Source organism: Lissotriton helveticus, chromosome 3_1, assembly GCF_964261635.1.
Source record: "Lissotriton helveticus chromosome 3_1, aLisHel1.1, whole genome shotgun sequence".
Taxonomy (NCBI): domain Eukaryota; kingdom Metazoa; phylum Chordata; class Amphibia; order Caudata; family Salamandridae; genus Lissotriton; species Lissotriton helveticus.
The window spans coordinates 1920919311-1920947220 of record NC_136061.1 but is presented as its reverse complement, the minus strand read 5'-3'; the positions used below and the strand labels follow the sequence as shown (position 1 = coordinate 1920947220).

The following is a 27910-nucleotide window of genomic DNA, read 5'->3' as shown; positions in this document are numbered from 1 at the left end:
TTCTTGAAACCAAATTGAAATCTTTAAGTTAACAGCTTGTAGTGTTGAAACCCAACACTACATGGCAGATGGTGCACAACATGTGATCTACAACACAACAGGCAGCAAGCACCTGCTTACAAGTAACATTTTAATATTTCTGCTTGTGGGGGTTTCCCATGTGCCCAAGGGTTTGAGCTTGTGTGGCTTCAAGATGACCAAGTATGCTAAAGGATAGTGTTCAGGCTCCAATGACAGTTGGAATCGTAAGTCCTAATACCTTTCTTTGTTGGGTAGTTCTTTTTCTGAAAACATCTCTATGGAATCCATGGCATAGTGGGCACATGTAATCCTATCAGTGGACAAGTGCCTCTGGTTCCTTTGCAATTTGTTTCGCTACTTTGTCAATGGTAATTCCTGTGGCTAAAGAATGGAAGCTAAGATTGGTTCACAGAGTCTTTTCTGTGTTAAGGTTAATGAAATAGACCACTCTAATTTTGGGGCTATAAGCTAAGACATCTGTTTTTTTGTGTGTAAATCTTTTTATTGAAAAGTAATTGCAGAACATAATTATTTGACATCAGTCTTGTGCAGTGAATGTTTACAGTTTCGAATATACCACTACATAGGACAGTTAGTAATAGTAGCATCACTGTTTTTATCATCCGCCTAACAAGTATTCTCCTGTACCATTACTCTCTTTGTACGGAAGGGTCATCCAAATATATCAGCCCTCTACTTTTGTTCCATTGCCCCCAAGTCCTGGGCCATTTTTGTGGGTAACCTCTTCCTTCATAAACTCCTCTCTCCGCCTGCATACAACAATCCATTTCTGCCTCCCAGTTTCAGAATCTGGGCCCGGATATTCCCTTCCATGTCCTTGTAATGTTGCGCTTAGCCATCATACTCCCCAGGGAAACCCAGGTTATTTCTTTCGCCATGAGGTCTCCCATATATTAAGGAGGCACCATCTGGATGAGACCTGTATGTCCTTCCAACACAATGTTAGCGTTCTCACTGTTATTTTCTCCCCATACATCTTAATAACTGGTCATTCCCACCATTGGTGTATACACTTTTCCACTTAACCACATCCTCTGGGGCACAATGGTGAGTTTAATATACCTATTTTGACTAGTGCCATACTGGTGTAATATGCTCTATGTAAAATCTTTAGTTGTATTAATTTAAATCGTGAGCGTATCGCCACCTCCTGAGCGGATGCCAATGCCTCCTTCTACTCTTTGTCACTCATATCTCCCACATCCTCCATCCATTTTGTGCACAATTTCACAAACTTTTCGGGTGAGTTATTCAATATCTTTCTAAATGTCAATGATATCGCCTTCTTAGATATATAGTCGTCCAAGAGTCAATCCTCTAAAGGTGAGGCGGTCAGTACCCCAGGGGACTGCTTTTTGTAGCACGCTATGCGCCTGAAGGTATTGAAAAAGTTCCACCTCATTTAGTTCATAGGCTCTTTGGAGGTCACTGAAGGGAACAATCTTCCCTCTTGCCCACAGATCTTCAACCCTAGAAAGCCCAATCAGATCCCATTTATTGATTCCTGGGTATTCTGCTAAAATAGTCCCAGACGCTCCGACTCCAAAAGCGGAGCAGCCTTTGTTATCGTGTTCTTCCATCCCAGCGCAGCCGAGGCCTTGTGCCACAGAGTGACTGTAGTTGAGGTTGGTGTGTGTCTTGGTACATTCTTCTTCCCCCCTTAGATTGCTCTTAAAACATTTCCAGGGAACATGTTCTGTCTGTCCATCCTGTAGGCTGGGTCTGTTTGTGGCCAGTGTAACCAGTGGTTTGTCACAACTAACTGTGATGCCCAATAATAATATTGGATTGCTGGGAGGGCTACACCTCCATCATACCAGCTTTTCATGTGTTTAATCAGTGCTATATGAGGGATACTATTATTCCAGAAGCTAAGACATCGGTGTGCTCTTTACTGTATACATAAATGTTCAGGGCAGCTTTTTGTTTTTTTCGGATTGGTTTTTCTCTTTTTTTTGTATTTTGAAATGCATCAATCTAGATCTTTTATATAATTTAAAATAAACCGAAGATTAAACCTGCATTTAGTTTACAAACTTACAACATGGTAAACCTGAGCATTCACACGTACACGGATAGCCACAAAGACTTATGTTTTATTAAACCCTGTAAAAGTGGATGGGCGAAGGTTGTAGTCAGCAGGACACCCTCAGGTGCAAGCAACCAATTGCAAGTTAAGATATGTTTTGATTTCCCTTCTTGGGCAAGACATCTCTGAAGCAGAGGGAATTTTTCTAGTTTTGTTCGAGAATTGTTGAACAAGGCAGTTTGTATTTATAGCCTGCAACCTAATTCTGGCAGGCTTCCTGAGTGCTTTTTTAGGTTTCGACCTGGGAGTTGCAACTGCGTAGCAGTTGCTCCTCCCACGGCGAAACCTCATGATCCTACATATTGACTTTGGTTCCGCCTCGGTCTCCCATTGGCTAGCTCCATAAATGGAGGCTAGCCATTGGGAGACAGAGGCTGTCAATCACGCTTTCTCTTGAAAACGCGATTCGGGGGCGTTTCGTGGTGTTTTTTTAAGCCCCGCCCCTTTGTCCCGGGCCGCGCTGTGATTGGCTGCCGGCCCGGGACACCCCCGTGACGTCATTCCCGGGCCGCGCTGTGATTGGCTGGCCGGCCCGGGACCTGACTTGTTTTTCATTGTTTTTAAGCACTCCATGATGGTGCATTAGCTATCTCTCTCTCCTGTGCTTCTTGCCTCCTACACCCCCCTCCTACACTGTTACTGTTTCTTGCCCGTGTGCTTCTCCCACCGTGCTCCATGTTGCACGTTCTCGTGTTTGCTTCTCCCCTCCTCCATTTGTTTCCTTTGCATACTCCTGCGAATGACAAGACGGGCACCGAAGGAACAGCGTGAAATAAAAAACGGACGTTTCCGGGTCTTCCATACTTCCGGGCTCTGTAGTAGTTTCTTTCCTGGAACGACGAACGACACACCCGCTCTGGGCGGTCACTTCCGCCGAGTGACAGCGAGAGCCGCACGTCCCTACCCCATGGAGAGACATCTGGTGCGCATGCGCTCATAGCGACGGCGCTGAAATTCAAATTCGAACGTTCTGTGTTGGAGAAAGATAGTGTGATTGTGTGCGTCGTAGCGCTAGATCCCGAGAGAAGAAGAATCCGAATCTGCCGGTAGGATGGACCCTTTCACAGAGGTGCGTGACTTTTGTATTGTTTTTGTTGTGGAATAGGAACTAGGCCTGTGCTTGCACACTGGGGCTGCTTCTCCCAAAGCTGAGCCTGCCAGCCCCTTGTTTGCTGCGGTTCCTTCCAGCCGGGTCCAACAGCGGGCGAGGACTGGTGGGGAGGGACTTGGTGCTTTTGGCTTCATCGCCAGCTGCAGACCCTCCGTTCACTGGCTTCACTTTTGTGTCAGGGCTACATGTCTGTGCTAGGGCAGCTGCTAGCCAAAACTGCGCAGTGCCATTATATCTCGCTCGAACGCAGTGCCATTAGATCTCACTCGAAAGCAAAACATTTAATCTTTGTGGCAAAAGTACCACTTTACCTGCGCAGGTATGCTTGGGTCCATTTCAGTGCTTCTACGATTAATTTCCCTCTTAGCTGCGCCCAAAGTTGTTTTTTTACCGGTGTAAGAGGAGCTATTTAGTTACACATGATTCAGTTGTCATGCAGTAATCGTTCAGCTGAAAATCTTTTGTTCACCGAGAAAAAATAGTATTTTCAGTGAAAACTCAGTGTGATGTTTGCTAGTTGCTGTCATTCTCTAAATATAGCTACACAAACTTCATAATAAATACATAATTTCCGATGAGTGTGAAATAAGTTGCAGTTTATTTTAAATATTGATATTTGTATAGTTGCAACAGCATCTCACTAAGAAATGTTTTTCGTTTATTTTCGAAAATGGTACTAGCACGAATCTTGGTTTACTCAAACCACCAAGCCTTTGCAGAGTATTTATACGTACTATGTTTCTACTAAGAGTTTTCTTAATAGCTGACAACATAGTTGATGCTTTTGATATCTCTGATAGCCTTTATGGCACTTTGCCGAGGACCCTACTGGTGGCAGAGTGCTTGTAGCGCCTGGCGAGTCACGGTGTAGTGTATTTCCCTGGCAGTTGAGTAGTAATTGCATGTAAACTTGTGTATGGGTAGAGAGCTACTTGCCCTAAAAGCCCAAAAGGAAAGACTTTCCCTCCCGTTGCATCCCTCATGCAAACGACTTGGAATTCAGGAAGCACGCGGGCAGAACGAGCGGAGTTTCTTGGTTTAACTAAGGGCGTGCTTGGGTGTCGATGGCTCTATACGTGACTATAGAAACAGACATAGGGGTATTTGGCGCAAGCTGAGGTTAGGAAAAGAGCTCCAGTCAAGGAGATGGCACTGTCAGCAATGTGCAAGCCGTGAGCAAAGGGAAAGGGATACTGTTCACTATTTGGAGGAGTTGCGAATTGCAGAGAGACTACTTTGTCTTTGTTGACGTGGAAATAAAATGACACTTTGATATGTCAGTGGGCGGTAGTTAAACACACTGGCAAGATGATGCAGTTAAAAAAAAAAAAATGTCAGTGTCACCCGTTGCTTCTACTGAAGGCTTTTGCAGGCTAAGAAGGAGTTTAAATGGCTGGCCCTGGAGAGCCAGATGCTTTGGCAGCAGTAGAGACAGCATAATGTTAGACTTCACTGCTTTGAGTTACTTGATGTCCAATTTAGAGCAGATATGCAGTTAAACGGGCATCTAGATTGATAAGCCTGTTGATGTCGATGCTCTCCCACATTTGCACGTTTGACATCTTCAGGAGAGGGATTGTATTCACGGAGGCAGATATACAGCGTCTGGTGAGCTGGTGAGGACAGGGAACGTTCTTGACGTAGTCGGATGTTTGTAAGATCGTGTGTGCTAGCAGTCCGCGTCTTGTTTGTAAGTCGTTAGCCTTTGGGAGCTAGTCAAGGGAAATAATGACCATAGAAGTTTAGTCTGACTTTAGTACGCAAATGACCGGAGTAACAGGTTTGAACTGTTTGGTTTTGACAGTTTTGTTTTCGAGCCCCACATACAGTTAAAATGATGAAATCAGAACTTCGTTATTGCCAGGTACCAAAGCAATCCTCTGAATAAGGATATGTAAAGGCCCACTGGAGGAGTTGCAAGTGGAAGGAGTTCTTTTTGGCAGTGAAGCTTGATGTAGGTAGAACTGATCCATGTGACTATTAGGAAATACACCTCTTCGGTGTTGAGAACCAGCACATTTAAACCATTGATAGAGGGCATTAAAAGTCGAGGGCGTTTGCTTCCACCAATCCAATGAGTCGTGTCTCATTGGGTCTCGCCCGCCGACAGCACATGTGCTGTCCAACGAGAGTGGTTTTGTTTAAAAGAAATGGATTGGCCCCAGCTCATTGCTTATCGTTCGTTGGAATCAGTCACTTTTCTTTGCCTACTAACTGGCCAGCAGTTACTGGGCGTCACTTACTCTTTTTTTTCTGTGGAGCACAGATTGATTCATCTTGATTAGTGTCCTTCCGCTGCTTGCTGTGTGATTGTGTTACTATTTCTTCTTCCCACCCCCATACCCACCCTTTCTCTGTTTTCCCTTTCATTTTACATAATGTAAATTTAGCTACTCTTCTTAAAATGCCTTTGTAAATGTGTCCGTCTTGTGTCTATTCACATACTTGCTGTTGTACTCAATTTCTAATGCTACTTATATAGTTTGAAACTTCCATCAAAAACTTTTTTTTTTTATTGCAACTCTTAAAAAAAAAAAAGGCATTGAGAAATTTCAAGGATTTGCCTGCCTGGAGCATTGCAAAAAAGCTTAATACAACCATTCGAGAAGCTCTGGTGGAATGTGTCAGCAGTCGTTCAGTTTAGATGGTAGAGAGGGAGGGAGGGCGCAGCAATGATTTGATAGCACCCCACACAATGCCACTGCAGTCCACTCAATGCCACTTCACTCCACTGTATTTGTATTTATAGTGCTTACTAGCGGATGAGTCCATGATGGTGCATTAGCTATCTCTCTCCTGTGCTTCTAGCTATCTCTCTCCTGTGCTTCTTGCCTCCTACACCCCCCTCCTACACTGTTACTGTTTCTTGCCCGTGTGCTTCTCCCACCGTGCTCCATGTTGCACGTTCTCGTGTTTGCTTCTCCCCTCCTCCATTTGTTTCCTTTGCATACTCCTCACTCCGCCTGCTGTCTTGCTTCCTTTTTCTGTGTTTTTTGCTTGTTTCCTCTTGTAACGTATCGTTTGCTACCTCTTGTTTTCTGTTTTCTCTTGATACATGCACAGATGTCACTATTGCCTCGTGTAACATAACGTTTGCTCTTGTAACAACCTGACTTGTAATTGTATCCTTATGTTTCACTACTGTTCCTATTGTGAAGCGCTCTGACACCTTCGGGTAAAGTCCGCGCTATATAAAACGCATAAAATAAAAAATAAAAAAGCACCTGCCTGCGGTCACTGACGCACAGTGCACGCGCAGCATTGAGGAAGGCGCGGGAGCGCATGCGTGTGCAAGAACACTCATTCTCGGTATGTGACCGCATCGCCTGACTTTACTGAACTGGGTCATGTGACCTTCCGGAATTAAAAAACTTTATCTCGCCCAAAACTCGGGACCCGCAGTTGCAGCCAAGTTACTTCCTCGGCACCTATTCAGCGTCGGTCAGGTCAGACTCTCTCTGCGGGTACCGCACTGCACCCCCATGGCCCTGCACTGCCTCCTGCCGCTGCTGCTCCTCTCGGTGCCGGGGCTCTCCCTGGCCGACACCCCGGCTAACGGCAGCTTCCAGGACCTCCAGGGCTCCTGGCTCTTCAGCGTGTATAAGGGGGCGGGGGAGACCCAGGACCGAGGCATCGACTGCTCCATGCTAGGTGAGTGAGTAGGGGCAGGGGCGGAAGTTAGTCCGTAAGATGGAGGAAATGTAAACTTCTGGTTTCCCATCAATTTTGGTGGAATAGCTTATTGAACTACTTTATTAGAAGGAGGACACGAGAGGGGTTGAAGAGGCAACGGAAAGAGAGGAGTGCCATTTGTTGGGGGGGAGGGGGACTTAAAACCCAAAAGTATACAAACTAACCTAGTTTTTAGACGGAGACGTGTTTGTGTGTTTTTGTTACTGTGAGCATGTAAAAACCCAGCACAAAAATTAGTATAAATGTCAAATCTGCATTGGATACAAGCAATGTCTCGTATTTTACAGTCTAAAAACCTACTGGATGCCCGGTATAGGACAACTCTCCTCTGCTCTGGTATTAGCTGAGACTGTCTCCCAAGAAGGCGTGGCTACCGCAGCTGTTGTGCCCCAAAAACTGAAAATATCCTTTTTGCAGGGAATTTTAAAACATGTCCTGTTGTCCATCCTGTTCCTCTTCTTCCCCATTATTTTCTGTTTTGGCTGCTAGCAATAATAATGTTAGTTCCCCCCAGCAGTGATGGACGAGCCCTCCATTTTGCTGGGGTTGAAGCACAATAGCATGGTCCATTTTTCCTTTTTTTGTTTCAGGGCACTTGGCACACGTGGAGACATCAGAAGACGTTAGTTTGGGAGCAGGGGAACGAGTCAGAACGCATTTTTGTGGATTCATTCCACAACTCATCCTCCTGTAAATTAGGTCATTTTAAAAGCTATAACTCATCCGGATTGAGCATATTTCTTGTGAATACTCTGCCATACTGTAATTGAGTTCCATACTCTTTGCCACCTCTTGGAGTAAGCCTCGACTGCTCCATATTTCCACTTTTGGGAGAGAAGTTTACAAAATGAGTTACTGTTCTACAAATGGATGAAATAGTCTTAAAACCCGAAAAAGTAATTGCACACGTCAGTATCCACTGTAGATACTGTCCAATAACCACCTACAGCCACCAACCAAAAGGAAAGTTCATAGTCTTATGTCTTTCTCCTATTATATGAAAATATTGGGGGAGTTTAGAAGCAGGCTCAGTGCAGGTAGCAATTTGCTTCAAATAAATCTCGACTATACCCCTAACAAGCCCTAACATGGCAATGTAAATGGCAATGCCATTTATTTATCTGTTTTCAAAACCAACACATAAATACAAATATTGTCATTTATAATGCCAATAGCTCTAACTTTTCCAAAGGCGAAACCATTGCATTGTAAATGCTTGTTGTTACTTCTTTGTGAAAGGGGTAGATTCTTAACCGCCCTCATGAAGAACGTCTCCTTTGATGGATTTGAGTATTTCTGTGTACGTTTTAACTGCACTGCGTTGTGTCTGGTAACTACAAAATGTTGTTATGCATGAAAGTGGGGCTTATTATGTAGCATAGAAGAGTTCCACACTACATGTTTTGTTTTCCTTTGTATTGCACATTTCTGGCATTGTATGGTAAGCGGTACTGGGCTCCTGTTTCTGTCTCTGGTATTTGTGGAATGTGGACATCCTTTCTGGTTTGCTTTACTGTATGAACCACCACTAGGACATTCAACTCCAGAAGACTTACAAGTCCAGAAAAGAAAATCCATGCCGGTCAGAATATAATTTCTATCACAGATATTGATTTCCAAAACGGTCATACATCAAATAAACAGATGACAGATGGCAGAGAAGGATGATCATATATTATGCTAGAGAAGTATCTCACAATGTTATCTCTTTTAGAATTATGGCTTGCAAATCCTAAGGAGTTTTCGATCTTCCTAATGGTTTGATGGGTCAAGCGAATAGGTTTTATTTCTTCATTGTAAAAGCTTTGAATATTGTCTGTGCTTGGGAAAGTTAAAGACAAGGGGATCCTATATACTTTCCCTGACTTCACCTGCTTTCCTTTGAGATGATCTGTACATGATAAATCAATCTGAACTATTGCCATATCGCGAAGGAGAGAAAATGTGACTTGACTAAAGGTATAATGGATAACTGTACCACCATTAGGGGATTAGTGAGTATATGCAGCCGGCGAATCTCTTAGTTCTGTCGTTTGTGAGCATAAAACAATATCTATTACATTTGAACCAAATTTAAATTGTGAGTTTATAGTTACAAAACTCTTTACCTAGATTAGAAACTGGAGTGGGAGCACATAATTTAATATCTAGTAAGTGGTTTGATTTTATACACATGACAGAATATTTCCATGCCAATTTACAACGAAGCATTATTGCAAGACCTCCAGTGGATCGTCCGTGTTGCATAAAATATGCACATATGCTAAAGGCCTCATTTAAATGAACTCCGTAACCTACAGCCTAGGTTTCCTGAAGACATTTTATGAACAATTGCATCCTTGTTGCCTGTAGACTGAATTTCTCATTTAAGTGTTTCATGCCTAAGCAGTTCCGTCTTTCAAGTGATATTTGATTATTTGTTTTTAAATAAACATTTTTATTGTCAGTTTTAGTTTTATACATAACCAAATATGTAGAGCAGTTGAAACATAATGGTAGTGCAAACATATTGAGGACATCGACTTCGACATATGTGAACTGGGTGGGGGAGGGGGAGTAGGTTAGTTTGGGAGAGTCCAGGGAAATGAGACGAGGGTTGGGGAGGGGACTGCAAGGATGTGGAAAGCCACAAGGAGGGGGAGCCGGGGTGGGGAGTAATAGTGTCCAGTCTCTTGTTTTATGTGTACCTGAACCAAGTCTGGGGCCACAGCCTGGGATAACAAGGATTCCTTTGATCCCAGTACATAGTGGTTGTATGTACTTACAACGAACTCCATTGTAACGCATGCCTTTACCACGCGTGCGTTACAACGGAATGGTATTTCCACGCTTATCCTTCTCCACGTACTTTTCCGTGGTGACGTCATACGTCGTAAAGAGGGAGTGGAAGTTTCTTTCCGTTTCCTCTTATACAACGCCGATTGCCTGCACATCTCGACTTCAGGTCTTTGGGGGGGGAAGCCCCTCTATCCCCCCCTTTTTTAATTGTACCCTTTACCACACAAGCCTTTACTACGTACCTCGTAGTAAACGTATGCGTGGTAAAGGCTTTTGTTGTAACCACACATGCGTTGTAATGCATGCGTGGTTAAGGTTTTTGTGGAAACGGCCGCCTTGTAGTGGCCGTTTCCCGTCCATAGTGTGCCTTCCATCTGCCCCATATCATAGTAAATTTCCGAGGACAGCCCCTGGCAGTGTACACCACTTTTTCAGCCTCCATACACATCCATCCCTGTTGTGCATTGGCTTTTCTTTGCTATATCTTTTTTGGCAACCACGAGACCCAGTGAACAAAAAAACAGCTTCCTGCAGGGTAGAACGTCATCTCCTGGAACCCCTATAAGTATGAACTGGGGTGTAAGAGGGATCTCCTCTTCCAATATATTACCCAACTCCCTTAAAATGTCCTCCCAGTAGGTACGAATTTCAGGAGACACCCATATTGTGTGATAAAAGGTCCTCTCTGGGGCCCCACATCATAGGCAGTCCGGTCTGGGGAGTTTCCACATTTTATGTATTCTATCCCTGGCTTTGTATACTCAGCAGAGGATTTTTAAGTGACTTAGGAAGAACCGTACCCTAGCTGGCCATCTCACAGGGTAAAATGCCCCCTTCCATCACATCTCCAAGAGTGGAGATGCCAGTCAAGTCCCACCTATAAAAGCCCTGTAGTTTCCTAATTTCCTTGGTCATACTTTGCTTCCAGCCCACATGATGCCTGAGTCTGTCCCATGCCACCAGCACCATCCGTGTCGGTCCTGCAGTCCAGACCTGCCACGTTAGCTATAAAATTGTCCGATCCAGGATGGTTCTTCCATGGAGCATCTCAAGACGCATGGCAGGATCATCTTCTTCCGGGACATGCGCCCAGTCATTGGTAGTGTGCTTGTGGGAGGCTCAATAATACCCTGAAAGATGCAGAAGGGCTAGCTACCCCACCACCATAAGCCGAGCGGCACAGTGTCCCCATCTCTATTCTTGGGGCCCCTCGATGCTATAGTAGCCATGGACCTCGGAGCCCAATTGGACGAAGTAGCTTTCTGATATCGGGACAAGGGAATTCTGCATGACCTGTAGCAATTTTGGGAGGGTTATCATTTTTAAGATAGCTGCCCTTCCCAGGATCATCAGGGAAATTGTCTCCATCTTGCCACCTCCCAGTGTAGGTTCACCATGTGTGACTCCCAAGTTCCACCCTAGGAACCATTAAGGGTCCGCAGTGAGCTCCTGATCCCAACTGCCAATTTTGCAAAGTACTGATGTGCCCCAGTTCACACTGTATCCAGGGTAGCCTCAAGAGTAATTTCCTCCCTCAAGCACAGTGGTCGGAGTCACTGCAGGTTCAGCAACATAAAGCTGGTGATCAGATCTTCTCCTTCCACCATTGTTCAACTCATCCTCTACAAAACACAAGAGGGTCCCTGAATCCTAACCAAGAAGGAGAGGAAGGCCGGGTACAATAGAACAACAACATGAAACCTCTCCTTATTTTTTTTTATCAAAACATTTCAAAGTTTATTAATAGTCAATTCACATTATAATGTATTAAATAAGCAATAAATAGAGACAAGTCACATCCCACACCACACTCACTCAGCCATTCAAACAACCCAACTCATATCCACACATACTCGTACATCCTGAAAATCAGGAATGCAGTCATACTCGAAGCACCAAAGGAAGTACATAAACAAATGGACCAAAGTAGCCAACTAATAATATTGATCGTAGAATTTTGAAAGAACAAGTATAATTTTTCAGAATAACACAATATGTAAAGTCAACCTTCAAGTTCAAATGAAACTATTGAAGCAAACAGAAGCATTAATCATAAACTTTAAATGGTCCACGAGAATGTTACAACGCCAATGCGCGTTTCGGTTTTCGACCCCTGTGTGGGTCTCACCTTCCTCCGGGCGAATGTATCCGAGGCAGTGACCGTGGAATGTGCCTGGGCTCCTGGCCGGGCGGGCTGACAACAACAAACAATGTAAGGAAAAAAGAAATCCAAGCGCTTGGAGGAGCCTTTATCTGCGCTATGCCCAGTACTTTAGCATCGCTGTACTGAAGTATCATTGTTTGTTCAATTTGACTTGAATGAGCACTGCCTGCATCCTGCGGCCCAAATCTGGATTTCTTATTCCTTTTGCCTAGCTCCCACCTGCGACGTAATGCACAAAGAATTGAAAAAAAAGAAGTCATGCTTGATGGAAAAAAACACATTTAAAAAAAGATAATTGCAGATACCCATGTTGTGGCTGAATTACACAACACGATACTAGAAAACCTGGGCTCAACCCTGGCTTCATTGTTTGATCAAATTATGTGAGCATAGACATAACTTTTACTTCATTCAACGTGTCTCACTTTTCTTCACTATCACATGTGAAAGCACATTCAAATATGAGTCTGGTACGTGCTTCGCAAAACCCCATGTCAAGTCAAAACCCTCTAGTCTATTATAACAATCTAGGCCACAAATAGGCCCACTTGACAACTGACTTGTCGGTTAGTGCTTAGATTCTGAATGAAATCTTTAAAAACGATCACTTTTTATCAAACTCCTCTAATGTTGTGATCTATTTTTGATGTACTGAGGGGACACGTTTCCCGTGTTAACCTATGAAATACCCCACTTTGAATTCGGGGGAGTCTTTATCGTGGTTTTACGTGCAATGTGCTCTGCTGCTTGATTTACATACAAACTGTTTTTAAGAATAACGGCTCTGGAGCCAACCCCAGAGCCTTGCTTCGACTCTCTCTGTTAGTTGGTTGGCTTGGCCGGTCTCTAATTCACCGTAGCAAATGCTTACACTTCCGTAATTAAAAAAAAAACTGCAGCTGCATGAGTGTTAAAATAAAACTAAAATGTCACATTGCATTGTTGCAGTAAGTACGCGGCGCGGGATCCTTATAACTGGCGAGAGCTTCACCTTCATGCAAAAAGCCTGTTTCTAAAGAAAGACCACATGTCACGTTTTCAGAAGAAAAAAGCTTACTTTAAATAGAGACGCTGCACACACAAGTAATTCTTTTAGAGTTTGATAAAACACCAAGCAACAATCGGGTGGCTGTTATGGCAGCTTATGTCTTGATTGTAGGTGCAGGTTGATAATTAAACAGCCAAATAATTAACAGCATACCTCCTGCGTGCGCTGATTATCCCCGAGATTGGAGCTGCGTAACTGATCTCTTCCACAGCCCACGCCTCCAGCTTCCATTATCCAATTAGGGATCGTAAAGAGTAGTCCGGATGCGGAGGGAGTGGTTTAATTGTTGCCACCCACTGAACTGCCCCTTGCCCTGTTGTGCATAGTGCTCTGCTGACCGCGCCCTGGGCCACAGCTTAAACGTCCCATTAAATCTAGCCTCTGCTTCCAGTGGCGGCTGGTGACATTTGAAATTGGTGAGGCGTAACATTGACGGTGGAGGGCACCTCCGCGAGCGAGCCGAAGGACCACTGCCTCCATAACTATATACTATTGTATATTGACAAATATAGTTTACAGCAAGCGGGTATTTGCACTGACTAGCGTCAGTTACTACAGTGGTTAATTTATTGACCAAAGAGTTGTGGCACTCTTCATTACCAACCCTGGTATGCACCAGTTTCTGCCAACATTTCTCTTTACAGCAGTCTCATTTGGGCAGTGCACCAACCCTTGATTTTAGGGCATCTGCTGCCACCAATATTAATCCTCATTTCGCTTCCTATTGCTGTCAAAGTCTGTACCATCGCTAAAATGTCAACATTGCAAGAGAGGGCTAGTATGTCTAGGAATGAGTAATACCCCAGTCTTCCTTCCTTGCCACAGACTGAGAATTCCACTATAAATTTTTCATTGCAGACTCATTTTGCTCCGTGTTTCTTTACCACCACCACAAATCAGTCCCGTTCTTCATTACTGCCATCAAGCACTGCTCCATTCATTACTGTAACCAAATACTGTTTGACTGCTCATCGCTAAAGTCCAATATTGTGAGGTTTCTCATTGCCACATTAAAGACTGTCCCATCTCTCATATGACTGTCCGCAAGGCGATCTTTATTCCTCCTCCTACCACCACCAAAAACTGATGCATTCCTCACAAATCAGAACCACCAAATTCTCCTCCATTCTTCCTTATTGCTCGCCAATAACCTTCCCTTACTTCACATCACTCGCAATAAATAATAGTTCATTCGATTGCATCTATAGCATGATTCCCAGTCGCGGCCTGCATTACGGGCGAGGGGGGGAGGGGGTTGGTAATGGGGTTGTTGTGGCGGAGTGGATGGGGGGGGGACGGGAGCTGGGATAATTAAATATTAACAAACTTACCTTAGTTAATGGCTTCCCGCTTTTCTTTCCTGACTGAGGCTCCAGACTTCCGACTCCCGCCGTCGCTGTATTTGAATTCCGACCTCTGGGCTGAGCTCGTCATCAGAAGGCGGCAGGCAACCTCCCTCCCCTCCACAGCAGCCAGCGCTGTGATTGGTTCGGCCGGCTGCCCTACCCACGTAATTTCTCTCTTTATGCTGCAGCATACAGAGAGCAGGGAGAGTGGGAGGTGTTACTCGAGGGCAGGGGGGAGCGGCTTGCCCACTGTTCTTAATACAGTTAAAACTGTCTGTTTGGACAGCCTCTCAGGCTGCCCAAACAGACAGTATTAACAACAGTGGGCAACCCGCTCCCCCCTGCCCTCGAGTAACACCGCCCACACAGGAACTTCTGCTTTCTCGCCGTGCGAGAAGGCAAGGAAGAAACAAATGGTAGTTATTATGGTAATAATAACTACCTTTGTTTGCTTTCTCGCACGGCGAGAAAGCAGGGGGTGCGGCGCCCAAATGCCCCCTTGGACGAGCCGCGACTTCATTGTGTGGCCTCACCCACCACTAGGCTGACATCACTCCACTCACTCGGGCCTCCGAGGGCGAGCACTATTCCTAGCCCGGCCAGCACTGCAGCACATACGCAGGAGGACTCTGACATCACCCACGTCCTCCAAAAAATGAAATTGCTTTATACCGGAACACACAGCAGTAAGCACATTTTTGAAGTTTTCATTCTCTCTCTTTTGTCTCCTCCTGCTGCTAGTAGGGCCACGCCCCTACCGCCTGTTTACACCAGCCGCCGCTGGTTGTATGGTTTTTAGTGCAGCAGAGAGTGAAATTTCCCTCCCGGGACTCAGCAGCCTCCCTTTGTTAGTTTGGGAGGTTGAGAGAGTCCAGCAAGTGTTATCTCAGTCCTCTGTTGCCTGGGGGCAAAGAACAATCAATAGTAGCGGGCAAATGTTTCAGCAGTGACAGATGCTCGGTCAATATTCCAACCATACCAGTAGTCTTACTGCATTGCCCCTTACATCATGGAGTTTCCACTGTAGCGAGAGGTAGTGCCGTAGGGCCGCTTCCTCTGTGGCATCCCGGTACTCTGTCTTGGCCAGCTCCAAAAGGTGAGACGTCTCCTCCCCGGCTGAGTCAATGTCAGGGTCGTGTAGTTCCCAGGTGTTAGGGTGCCACTGGGGGGGCACTTTGTCTGAATCCCCCTCACAGAGTGACCAGAAGCAGGGAGTGATCAAAAATACTTCTCACCAAATATTCTGCCCCTTTTATCGTCCGGGCCATTTATATGGGTGAGAATAGGGAATCTAATCTGGAAGAACTGAGGGCCCCCGAGTAGTAGGAGTGCTCCACCTCATTCGGATGCTTCAGTCTCAATATGTCTGCTAGTCCCAGTGCTCTGTCATGTACCAGTGGTGTTTCGTTGGCTAGTCCTTCACCTCCTAGTGTCAACCTGTCCAGTGTCGATGTGAGGATGTCATTCCAATATCCTCCTAACAGCAGAATGGTATCCCCCACCTGTATCAATATCTAGCCCACCTTTTCTAGTGTCTCTCTACACAGACATGGGGAGGAGGGCATAGAAATTGAGTGTGAAGGTTTGTGTACTCCTGGCTTCCTGGATACCCAGTAATTTGTACCCGCCTCTACCATATGACTGACTCTACAGTCTGTGTCCAAGAGAAAGGTCTCCACCAGGATGACAACATCCGAAGCAAAGCGTTGTACATATTTGGACACCAACCCTCATTTGATCTTGTTGCTTAAGCCATTTATATTCCAGGATAGGATTTTGAGGAGGTCTGTTTTAGTTTCTCCTTTTTTTTTTTTTTGTTAAACCTTTTTATTGGATTTCATTTTTAGACATGTCATACAATACTCACATTTCTTACTTTACTGTTGCGGTATTACAAGCAACATTAACATGGTAATGACAGTGAGTAGCGGGGGCAATTAATCAGTTAATCAATTAGCCGACCAGTGGAAGGGGCCCTCCAGAATGCCCCCATCGGAGCTGCCGGGGGGCAACGTGAACGTGGTCGTTGGTAAGGTTACCGTGGTCCTCCGACCCATATGATAGTCTCTAGTTCATGGGCCCCTGTAGGGGGTGTCAGCAAATGGCAAACCAGGTTCTGAACTGAACTGGGGGATCCGTAACTCCGGGAATGAGGGGTCGGGTGGGAGGGGGGATGGGCAGGGGATCACATCAGACGGGGCCAGTGTAGTGGAGCTCCGAGTCCTGTCCTCATCTGTGGGCCCGTTTGGTAACTTTGCCTCTCCCCTTTAATATTGTGCGTCCCGGGGAGTGGTCCGGATGTTTGGTTGGAGTGGCAGGGGGTGTGGGGGGGACATGTGCGTGGGCGAATTAGCATGCACACGTATCCAGCGGATCCCCCGCGTCACCAGCTTGCGTTTGCGTAAAATCATGCAGGAGCGTCACCCATTCTAGTGATATGGGATGCCGTCGTATGCTTTGAGCCTCCTCCTGGCGGATGAGGTCTTCTTCAGCTGTGGCCCATTTCTTTACTGCCCCCCACCATGCCGCTATTGGGGGACCCTCTGCTGCGCGCCAGTACATCGCCACGCTGCGTTTTGCTAGTAGGACGGCTAGCAGGGCAAATTTGGTCTCTACCTTCTTACGCTTATTACACTTAAAGATGCCTAGGGCGCACGCCTCCCATGTGTGGAAATCTGTTAGGCCTGTGACTGTTTGTAGTGTGGTGTGCACTGTCGTCCAAAGGGATTGTTTCACTGGGCATGTCCAAAACATGTGGATAAATGGGGTGTCTGGGGTGTGGCGGCAGGGGCATTCGAAGTGGGATGATGGGTAAAAACGCTTAAGCCGCGCCGGAGTGAGGTAGGCACGGTGTAACACGTTAAACTGGACATTTTTTTAATCTTTGGTTGCGGGACACTTTTTGTGGTGCTCTAGGGCAGTCAACCACTCTCTGTCATGGAGGTCCCAGGCGAAGTCCTCCTCCCAACTGAACCGTAATCGTGTCAGTGGTACTTGTGTGAGTTCCATGATGGATTTATAGATCCAAGAGATATGGTGTCTACCCGCCCCCATATGTAGTGTCTGTCTTAGTCTCTTCTTCTGCCATAGCAAAGCTGTATCCGCCCCACCCACCACCAAAATTCAGCTCTGCCACATCAATCCCGGGTTCATTACAGGGTTTGTGTGTCTGCTCAAAAAAATAAACTGTACCCAACTTCCCTGTCCATCCCACTCACTCCACAACTTGCCTGTCCATCCCACTCACCCCACAGTGTTTGTCCCCAACACCGGAGAGGTCTGTTGCCCACCCCAACCATTCAAACAAGAAACTTAACCACTACAAAATATGGTGTTCTAGTCCACGACAATCAGCCAGGCGGACAGTTCTCTATTTTCTTCAACAGTTGAGTAGGAGAAGAGTGGAGCAGGTACCTACCAGCAGACTTGCACACAGCCCCACCCCCACTACAGTCCACTTATAAAAAAGTTGGCCAAGCTCTCCCCATGTCCATCAATCAGATGTACTGGTTTGCCAGGTCTCTCGCGGGCCTCCCACTTCCATGGTAGACACGTGTTAAGAAATTGATCATATCCACCCTTTTGCAGTCATATGGGTTACCTTGATCCCTGTGCCAAGGGGGTCTACCGCAGAGTCCGCCCCCTACTCGGAGGCGGTCCAAGAGACCACTCTGGCTTTCTCTATTCACATCGGAGACACTGAAGCGCGGCTGCCGACCGGCAAGGTCAATCATCTATTTCGCCGCCATCTCCTCCTGCCAAATTGCGGCAGCCAATTCCAGGCTTCTCTGAGTGTCAGGAAAAAGTGTCCCATGTTCTCTTTGATGACCTGGGGCATAGCTTGGTAGAGGAGCGCATATTGCAGACCCAGCTGCCTCAGTTTTGCCTTGACCTCTAAAAAGGAGTTTCTTTGCCGCTGGACCTGGAGTTTGAAATCGAGATAAAGGTGGACCACATTGCCTTCCAAGGGGCAGTTAGTCTAACAGTCAAGCTCCCCTAGCCAATCACGACGCTGCTGTCACCATGACAGCAGCATTGTGATTGGTCTGAGCGCTGTGATTTGACACTCAGACAGGGACTGGAAGCCTCTGCATGTTCTTAACCCAGGCTGTGCAGTACTGCCGGTGGAGAACATGCAAAGTGCGCATGACTGTTTGGCCCGCTCAAGACTGCAGGCCAAATCATCATGCGCACTTAGGAGTTTGCCCATCACTCCTCCTGTGACAGCCCAGCCCCACCCCACCTGAACCAGGAGGGAAAAATAAGATGATAATAGCTGCGTTATTATCATTCTATTTTTCCTTTTCAAACTGCTCACAGACAGGGGGGCGACGCTACTCCTCCTCAGCGGAGGATCCGCCTCTGGTCTGCACCATATTTAGGCACATTTATTCTTTTTTCCTCTACCTTTATTTCACTCTTCATTTAAGGAGACTGGCGAGGGAATTATGTACATCCCCCTCATATGAAATGACTCTGTTTTTTCAAATATGTTTTTATTATGTTTTTATTACCGTTAGTTACATATTTACTTCACATTACATGCATTACAATCTTAATAGGCTTATAAGCAAAATTATGTAATTGACATACTACATCATATTTATCATCGAGCAGTTTTACAGTTGTATATCTTGTTTATAAATGTAACTTCTTAACATGATATCTCAGCCTTTTCTAGAACCCTCCCTCAATTGAACTACACGCTTCATTGTGCCTTTCCCAACTCGTGTCCTCCATGAATGCTGCGAATAAAGAGATTATTGCCCTCTGTGTATTTGGTTTTGGAGATATTCGAAGTTATATCTTTAGGCTTCCTCTGTAAAGTTAAGCGATAAGTATCTATATTAGGGGTGGGGGGAATTGGCGGAATTTGATTCAGTGGAATTCCATTAAAATTCTGTGAGATTCTGCGAAGTTCCGCAATGAACATTTGCTGCCAGTTTCTTAGCACAAAATGCACCTTTGTGTCCAAAAATCATTCAATCCGAGTCATTTGTAAAACGGGCAGCTCCCTTCACTGAGACAACCCGGCGCTTGGACGCGAGGATGCATATTGCATTAAGAAAATAGAGCAGCCAAACACCCCTCGGTGCCCTTACATACTCTGCATTGATTACTGCAGAATATGTAAGGGTGCCAAAGGTGAGCGGTATGCATTGATTTCTACATTTTAGAAACCATTGCATATCACTCCGCAGTCCATACCCCTTGGCGCCTTACATACTCTGTAGTAATCACTGCAGAGTATGTAATGGCACCGAGGGGTATACATTTCTGTGCAGTGATGTTTAAACAAGGCCGGAAGAGGGAGCAGTCTGTCTGTTTGAAAACCGCTGCAGATGAGTTTAATCTGCAGTTGCTGTTAAACATAGAGGGACTGCTCCCTCTTCCCGCCCTTTAAAAACCACTGCGGTGCATACCTCTCGGCGCCCTTACATATTCTGCACTAACTACTGCAGAGTATGTAAGGGCGTCGACAGGTATGCACAGCAGTGGTTTCTAAAGAGGGCCGCAGGTCCCTCTGTGTGTTAATACCACTACAGATTAAACTTTACCCCGCAGTGATTTTTTTAAACAGAGAGGGACTGCTTCTTCCCCCAGCCCTCTTTAGAAAACAGTTTACTGCAGATTAATTTCGGCGGTGGAGCGGTGGTGGTTATAATTGATTCCACGTTAAAAGGAATTACCAAGTTCCACCCAGGCCTAATTTATACAGAAAATGAATCGTCACTTAAGCATTTAAAAAAAAAATTTTTTTACCCATTAGAGGAAGGAAAAATTATAGAGGAGTTCATGAAGGTAGTTAATCGTTTTTTGTTTTATGATTTCAATTCTTCCAGCATACCATATACCAGTATTGGGCAATGAACATTTCCTCGATCCTGCACATTCTTATTATAAGTCACCGCGTTCGTCTTCCATCCATTGTACAGCTAATGGGTGCAATCTTGTGGTGGAAGGAGAGTTGGCGTGTTTCCAATTCATGGTTTTATTTTGGCGAGCCAAGAATGGTGCTAGGGCAGGTTGCTTCTTAGCGGCTTTGTCCTGTTTCGGGTGTTGTAACCATTGATGGCAGGAGTGCAGTTGTGATGACCGGCTTTAGCACTGGTGGCGCCCAGTGAGACAATGTTTTTTGGCGCTCTCCTCTCCCCCAATGACCACCTCTGCCACGGATTCCCTCCCTTCTACAATTTAACAGTCTCCATAACCACTCTCTCTCAGATGCATTTAATACATTTTATAGCGTCACTCATAAAAGTGAAGGGTGTCGGAGCACTGTACATAACGCACACATTACACAGAGACTATCAATCATAGGTGTGTAAATCAGTGTATAGGACATGTTACATAAGAGAAAGGATAACAAGGGGTGAATTCACATGTCATCCATATTGGTAGGCAGTATAGTTGAAGAGTACTTGGTCTGGAGAAGCAAAAACTCAGAATTTAAAGTGTAACACAATGGATTGGGGCTCTCGTTAATGACAAGAACTGATTTGTACCCAAGTGAACCCTTTTCGTAACATTAGAATAAAAGTCTTGGGAAAAAACCCTTACCCTCTAATCTATACCTTGAAGTCTGCCAGCAGTTCTTTGATGACGGTTAATAGCTCACTGTAAACTGCAACTAACAGAAGGAAGTGTCTGACAAAAGCAGTAACCCACTGACCTGTTTACGTTACATTTACATTGTGATCTGCATGGTACATGTTTTGTGCAGCAGGCATATTAACCCTCTGCACTACCTAACCAAGAATCAAAACTTCCTCGAGTCAAAACTTTTATTAGACACAACTTCGATCTCGCCTGGAAGAACATTAATCACTGGAGTTGTCTTTACATTTTAATTGCTGCCTGAACATTGCTAGAGGCCAGGAATGTGGCGGCAGGTGATGTTAGGCACAATATCAACTAACAAACACCTAACAGGCGCCCCCTTGCGAAGTCCGCACCCGGTGCGGTGGCACCAGTGGCACCGCCCTATTGCCGGCCCTAAAACCGAGAGCTAATGTGATTTTCACATAGGGACACGCTACCTTTCTCAGGCCCTTGCAAGAAGACTTCCCCAAGCCGCTTCATGTATGTGTGGCAAGGTTGATGCATGTTTACAAAAAGTGAAGAATAAATATTTCGGGAATGGGAGTACAGATTTTCCGCCGTCAAATGAGGTGTGTTATAACACATTATAACCAGCAGAGGTCATTGCTGCTCCATAGAAATACTTTAGTTATACAGCAGGCTCACTGTGTAGCAACTGTACGTGTTCTGTAAGTACAGCTATAGTACAATATTTAAGTTTAGAGCTTGCTTGAATATTATTGGTTTGTACTCCCCTCCCCCAGGTCAAATTGTGTGATATCCTCTTGCCATTCTTAAAGGAGGGTGAGCGGTCTGAAGTTGTGACAATAGACCAGTTTCTCTCAAACGTGTCTGTGCGGTTGTCTCCAGGGGAAGGTCAAAGACTGGAGTTCAGGGCAGAATACAAGCCAGGTAAAAACAGTAAAACCAGACCTAAACTAAATAAAACGAGCATTGGCATAGCCAATAGGTCTCGCCTTTGGGAACTTGTGAGTATTTAGTTATGCAGCAGGTCCAAAAGGCGAGACGTATTGGCTATGCCAATGCTTGTTATTAGTTCTGGCTTGATAGAACAGCTCTCTCCGGACTGTCAACACAAAAGAGAGCTTTAAGAATCAGTTCTGAGAGAGGGCTTTAGGCTCCACACTCATATGCGCTGTGCTAGTCCTGGTCAAGGTTCTGTATTGTTTTGCCAACTGTAATGGTGTACCTAGTTGGTTATGATGATCAGACTGATTGGTAAAAGGTATGTAAATGATGTACATCTTGTCTGTTTCTTATGAAAATGTATGTCAAATGCAGCAGTCCAGAGTACTTATTGTGAAAGGCATATGTTAGAGCCAATAGGTGTTTAAGGGTAGATTATTATTAAATTTAGTATTCACCATGCACATCACTATTTTAAGATTGTCGTCTGCTGTTTCATTTTTTATTTTACGTGATCTTATTTCAAGCATATGCCTGCCTCAGTCAGGCGGCAATATGTATTGCTTGTTTATACTTTTATTCATTTAATGTATTTTGCACGTTTGTTGAGTCTGTGTGTGTGCTTTGCTGTGGGTGGGTTCGTGGGGAAATGCACGAATGAGTCTGAGTGAGTGCACGGATGAAATAGTACAAGGATGAGTACATGCACAATCAGTATTCTGAGTGCCTAGACTCACCACTGACAGAAGAGGCACTTTCAGTAATAACCCCGATCGACGGACATTCACAATGCTTGTTACCAATAACTTATTCACCCACAACATTCTGTCTTAATTTAAAACATACTCCGGGATGGGGAATACACCAACAAGGCTTCAGGAAACACAGTGACTCTGGGACAAAATTCTACAGACGCCCTTCAGTCCACAGTTCTAATGTCAGGTAAATGTTTTGGCTTAAGACTGGGATTTAGAGACATGAACACCAATACTAATACATAAAGACAATAACTTGCACAGTGGGACAGGAAGACCCAAATCCTTGGCTAATAAGGCCCAATTCTGAATTTGTGTGCTGTATGGAGCCTCATAGCCGACACTAACCTAACTAGAATCGCTTGTCGCACAGTCTGAGTCCGTTTTCTAAGTAGGCAGATGTTCTCAGAGTTTGTTAGTTAATGGTAGGGTTAGTGCAGGCGCGGGTGATATGTTTTTAGTGGCAGCGACCAGCTGGGGCACCACATGCTATAACCGTTATGGTGGACAGTGTGCATTTAGGATGCCAGTCGACAGCAATCTCTTGTTTATTCCGTGCTGCTTGCTATAACCTGCAGCTACTGCTGAAGTCCAAGCAAGGGTGTATTTCTTTTTTTAATTTCAACCTCCTCAATCGTCGCATCATCTTTTTCAAAGGGGAGAGGATGTAGCCAAACGGCTAGAGCTGCCGACCTTAAATCTGGGGAACAGGGTTCGAAACTTGGCATCGGCTCAGCAATCCTGTGATTCTGGGCAAATCACATAATATGCCTACTAAAAGCACTCCAATACCTTCGGGTTGAGTTTGCGTTATATAAATCTGCAAAAAGAATAAAAAATGGGCAAGCCTGGAATCTCAAACTCACTTCCCTCAGAGTCGTTGTGAAAGGTACTCCAGTGGCGCCATCCTGCCTCACACCCAGCCAGTCCTGCATCTGAAGCCCAGGAGAAACCGCACTCCTCCGTTTTCTGTCACCTCTCCATTGTCGCAGCAAATGTGGCATCACTGCCACCTGGGAAACTTGTGGCACAAATCTTTTTATTGACTCTGGTCACTGTATAGTCCTCCTTAATCACTTAAATTGCACTATAATAGGAACTTTGAGGCTAGTTTACAAGCCCCTCTTGCTGCCGGTACGTCTCTTAGTCCAATATTAAAAGTGACGCACCGGCTGCCCAAGGGCCTTGTAAATAAGCCCCTTTGTTTTAAGGCGTCAGTTTTATATGCATTAAAGAGAAATATCCGAGGCCCCTTTAAAAAAAAAAAAGATATATTCAGGATAGGAAAGCAGCATTTAAATGTTTGTGTACGGTGGGTCAGCTACAACCCTGTGCGGCGTTCACACTTTTTTTGAAGAAATCTGTTAACTCTTGTCATTGGCACTTTGAGCTTGGCACCTCAGTGACTGCCACCCGGCTCCAGGAGTAGTGCACAGCTCTCTTTACCAACATTTTTGGACACTTTCTTATTAAACCAAAGCCTGACCAAATATGTGCCCACCCCCCTTTATAACAAGCACGGCCACGCGGCCGCAAATAAATGGCCTACTCAAGCATAGATATGCAAATGCAATTAACCCCTTCCATGCTGCCGTCGGCCATTGGCCGACGGCAGCACTACCTCGCTGGTGCTGCCGTCGGCCAATGACCGACGCGGCCGCGCCCGTTTTTTAAAACGGCAGCACTGCCGCGAAATCGCGGAAGCAGCCAATGGGTTAAAGAAACACGGTGGTCTGATTCACGCCGCTGGGTGCCCTACTGTGCTTCATCCTAGCAACCACAAAGGAACAACCAGCGCGCGCCTCGCTCCTCACTTACTGAAAACCGTGACTTGAAGAAACGGTTCACATCATCTCTTTCCTTCCTTCATTTAGTTGCTTCCCTGTGAAATGGATCAAAAAAGAGCCAGTGCGCGCCTCTTGCTGAAAGTAAAAAAAAAGAAAATAAGATGGGAGAGGAGGAGGCAGCAGGGGAAGGGGAGAGAGGAGGGGGCCTGCGGCTGTTTCCCTTGCGTGAGCGAGCAAGAACCATATGTTAAAGCTCGCTCCCGCAAGGGAATCGCCAAACGTGCATGCGTTGCATTCAAAGCAAAGCAATGTGTTCACGTTTTTGACTGAAAAACAGAATCCATTGCTAAAGGTCTTTTTTTCTAAGCAGCGAATGCGCGCTGCGTAGGCGAGACCTAAAAATTCTAGTGACAACTGTGTACTGAAAAGTATGTTCCAACACGACCCAGTGTGCTCTACATTGGAGTGAAGAAATAAGATTGCTTGTTACAATGTTTCTGTTGTCTGGTTTGCTTGGGGGGGGGGGGGTTAGCAGAACTGTATCCATGCGCCTTTTAAGCCTTTGCATGGTGGGACATAACCATTCTGAGAATTTAGTATATTTGTGACAGTAAGAACACTCTAATGTAGTGCGGGATCGGACATAATTGCACTCAGCACAGATGTAATGATGGCTTCACATAGCATTGCAAGTTGATTGGGCCGGATTGATGCATCTGATATTGCAATGATGGTTCAACAGACCCTGTGTGGTGAATGTGTATGTTTGTGTGTTATTGACAGTGAATGGGAATGAGAGTGAGTAAGTTGGAGAGGGTGAGTTGGAGAAAATGAGGAGAAAAGAGAGTGAATGAGAGAAAGAGCGAGTGGGTAGGAGTGTTTTTGCACTTTTTATAATTGCAAGTCTGACGCTGGTCATGACACAGTCAATATTCTGGGTTTATGGCAAAAACCAATGTAACATGCCACTGGCAAATTGAAGGTAATTCCTGACAAAAGGAGGACACCCTTAGCACAGTGATGTGCGAAAAATAACTCTTGGCATGTGGCTAACTGCTGCTGCTGGAATACTGGAGGATATTCTTGAAATGGTGGCATTAGTGGGAAAATGCTGCCACTAGGACCTTAGAGAGAATTACTGGCATAAGGGAGGGAGCCCATGGTAAAATATAGACCTTGAATTACTGGAAGTAATGCTTGACATACGGGAATACCTATGGCAAAGTGCTGGTCCTGGGAAACTGAAGGTAATTCTTTGTCTCAGCGAGGGTAATCATGTTATATTATATTGGGGCTGAAGGACGCTTTGGGGGGAGCAGACCAAAATAAAATGCTGGCTCTGAAATACTTGAGCTAATTTTTTAAATATGGCTCACCCAAGGTATGTGGGCAGTATCGATTGCAAATTCTGGTGCTAGAATATTGTAAGTAAATCTTGGTTAAGGGGGTACCATAAAAAGTTCTGGCAATGGCAAACTAAAGGTAATTTGTAACATATTGGGAACACCCAGGGCAAATTTTGAAAAAATGGAGTGAACTTCTGGTAGGTATTTTGCTTCAACCCTTTAAAAAATCACCAGCCATCACTGGCTTGAGGGAGACTTCGATGTAAAGGGTTTTATCAGACGTGGAAGGTTTTTGTGGCACTACAGTGATAAATATGCATAAAGTGTCCAAATGATTTCCACTAACCGCAACATTTTCTCTTCCACACGAAAAGAGGCATTGTGGTTCCAAGCAGAAGTTTGCGGAGTAAAGTGGGCTTTCATGATTAATAGTCATAGATTTCTAAGGAGTTTGAGTTTTTTCGGGCAAACATTGTACAGAACATGCACACAGCTCTTTAAACTGTACATTCAGCATCATCTCGGAGAGAAAAAGCATTAGGTTCACTCTGGGATAGTTAGGCTACACACACCATGACAACACCTATAAACTCTGAGAGCACCAGAGGATGAATACTCTGTCTCTCTCACGCACACTGTCTCTCACACTCTGTATATTCTGGAGACAGCGCATTATATGATTCACTAATAGTATTTTACATTCAAGCATATACAGCCTCGAGGCCTCACTCTAAAATGCTTTAAAAATGTTCTATTTATTCACTATAAATAGGATTGATTTTAAATCCATTGAAAAGTGTTTGATAGTAAAGCTGTTGATGGATCTACTGAACATTTTCCAATAATACTATTAAATCTGACTATGGGGGCTCATTCATGTAGAGCTTGTTGTGAAACCTTGGAATCAAGGTTTTCTTGACCGTTGACCTAAGGTGATGCAACCCTGAGGGTAAGGTTATTCTGAGATTTTCTGGGTTGTGTGTACAAGATCCCCGAGAAGAGTTAGGGTAGATCGTGAAGTGTAAATGCTCCTGATTTATTTTTGAATTGATGTGTTGTTGACCATGGGGATAAATGGTCCAGCGGTCCAGAGGGTTAGGTAAACTACATCCTAGAGTTGTAGACACTTGAATCAGTTACTCCTCAAATCCAGAAGTGATTTAGGCGCCTGGAAGTGAGATTGTGTAGGCTTTGGAGGAGAGCTGGTTTAGGTCCTTGTGGTGAGGTGAGTTGATTGTGAGACTCTATGGTTTTTCCTATATTTAGTGTTTGAGATTTATCCTGTGAGACAATACAATGGCTGAGAATTCTTTATTAAGAACATAATATACATATGCCTTGTCAGCATTATATTTCAGAATAGTGTCTCTGACAATATCCAGTATCCGGCCACTCCGCTTGATATCTGACTCATTGTTGATAGTGAAATCTTTGTAGAGTCACCCATCCCCTTACCTATCTCAGAAAATTGGAGAAATCTCTTTTTTGAGTGCATGTTCAACCTGCAGAACCCTGAGATGAATGCCCATCGTTTCTCACGATCCACTGCAGTGATTTCTGAACTATGTGCTTCTTTCTTCTAGAATGGACTTTGATGACGAGGATGGAGAAGGTCCGAGCAAATTTTCAAGGTGAGATTGAGTTGTTGAAAAAAATCTGGTATTATGAATGAATGAAAAGAATGGAAGTATGATTCTGTACATAAGTGTTATGATCATGCAGCTATTGTGTGTGCTTAAGCACAAAGGACACATTTAGCGTGCTCTATGTGCAGTATACACTCCTCTCATGCTTCTCTTACACATGCTTAGTTTAGCGACCTCTCTCCCCAGTGCCCCCTTCAACGTTGTTCCTGTTGGTTACAACTCATACTCTACCCTTCCTTCATAACCGCTATACTCTCATTGTGCATACTCCCCACCATTCCTGAAAACATCCCACTCTTTCTGCACAAAGTGCACAAACTTCTCGTCTTTTCTTTGCAGCCTTTACACTTGCGGCATGTAGTCACACACACTTTCACACTCTCACGCAAACACCCACCCCCATACACCCCCCTACACACACAGACACACACCCCACTAACTGGGCATGTAAACCCCACACTTGCTGCTAACCCGCGTCTCACTCACCTTACATGCACACAAACAAACCATACTTCCTTGAAGCAAAAACACAGACTCATGTTCACCACCCTTTCTACCTACGCCTCATGCTATCTGCCCACACTGCACATTTCTCG

At 44.9% G+C, this 27910-nt stretch overlaps 1 protein-coding gene across 1 annotated transcript in view; it reads left to right on the top strand.

The window, feature by feature from the left end:
* The window catches only part of ARNT2 (aryl hydrocarbon receptor nuclear translocator 2), a 677642-nt gene that overhangs the window by 160074 nt on the left and 489658 nt on the right, over positions 1-27910 (top strand). Inside the window, exon 4 of the mRNA XM_078682932.1 lies at positions 27252-27299. Coding sequence (XP_078539058.1) covers positions 27263-27299 — 37 coding nt within the window. The 5' untranslated portion in view covers positions 27252-27262. The remainder of the gene's footprint in view (positions 1-27251; positions 27300-27910) is intronic.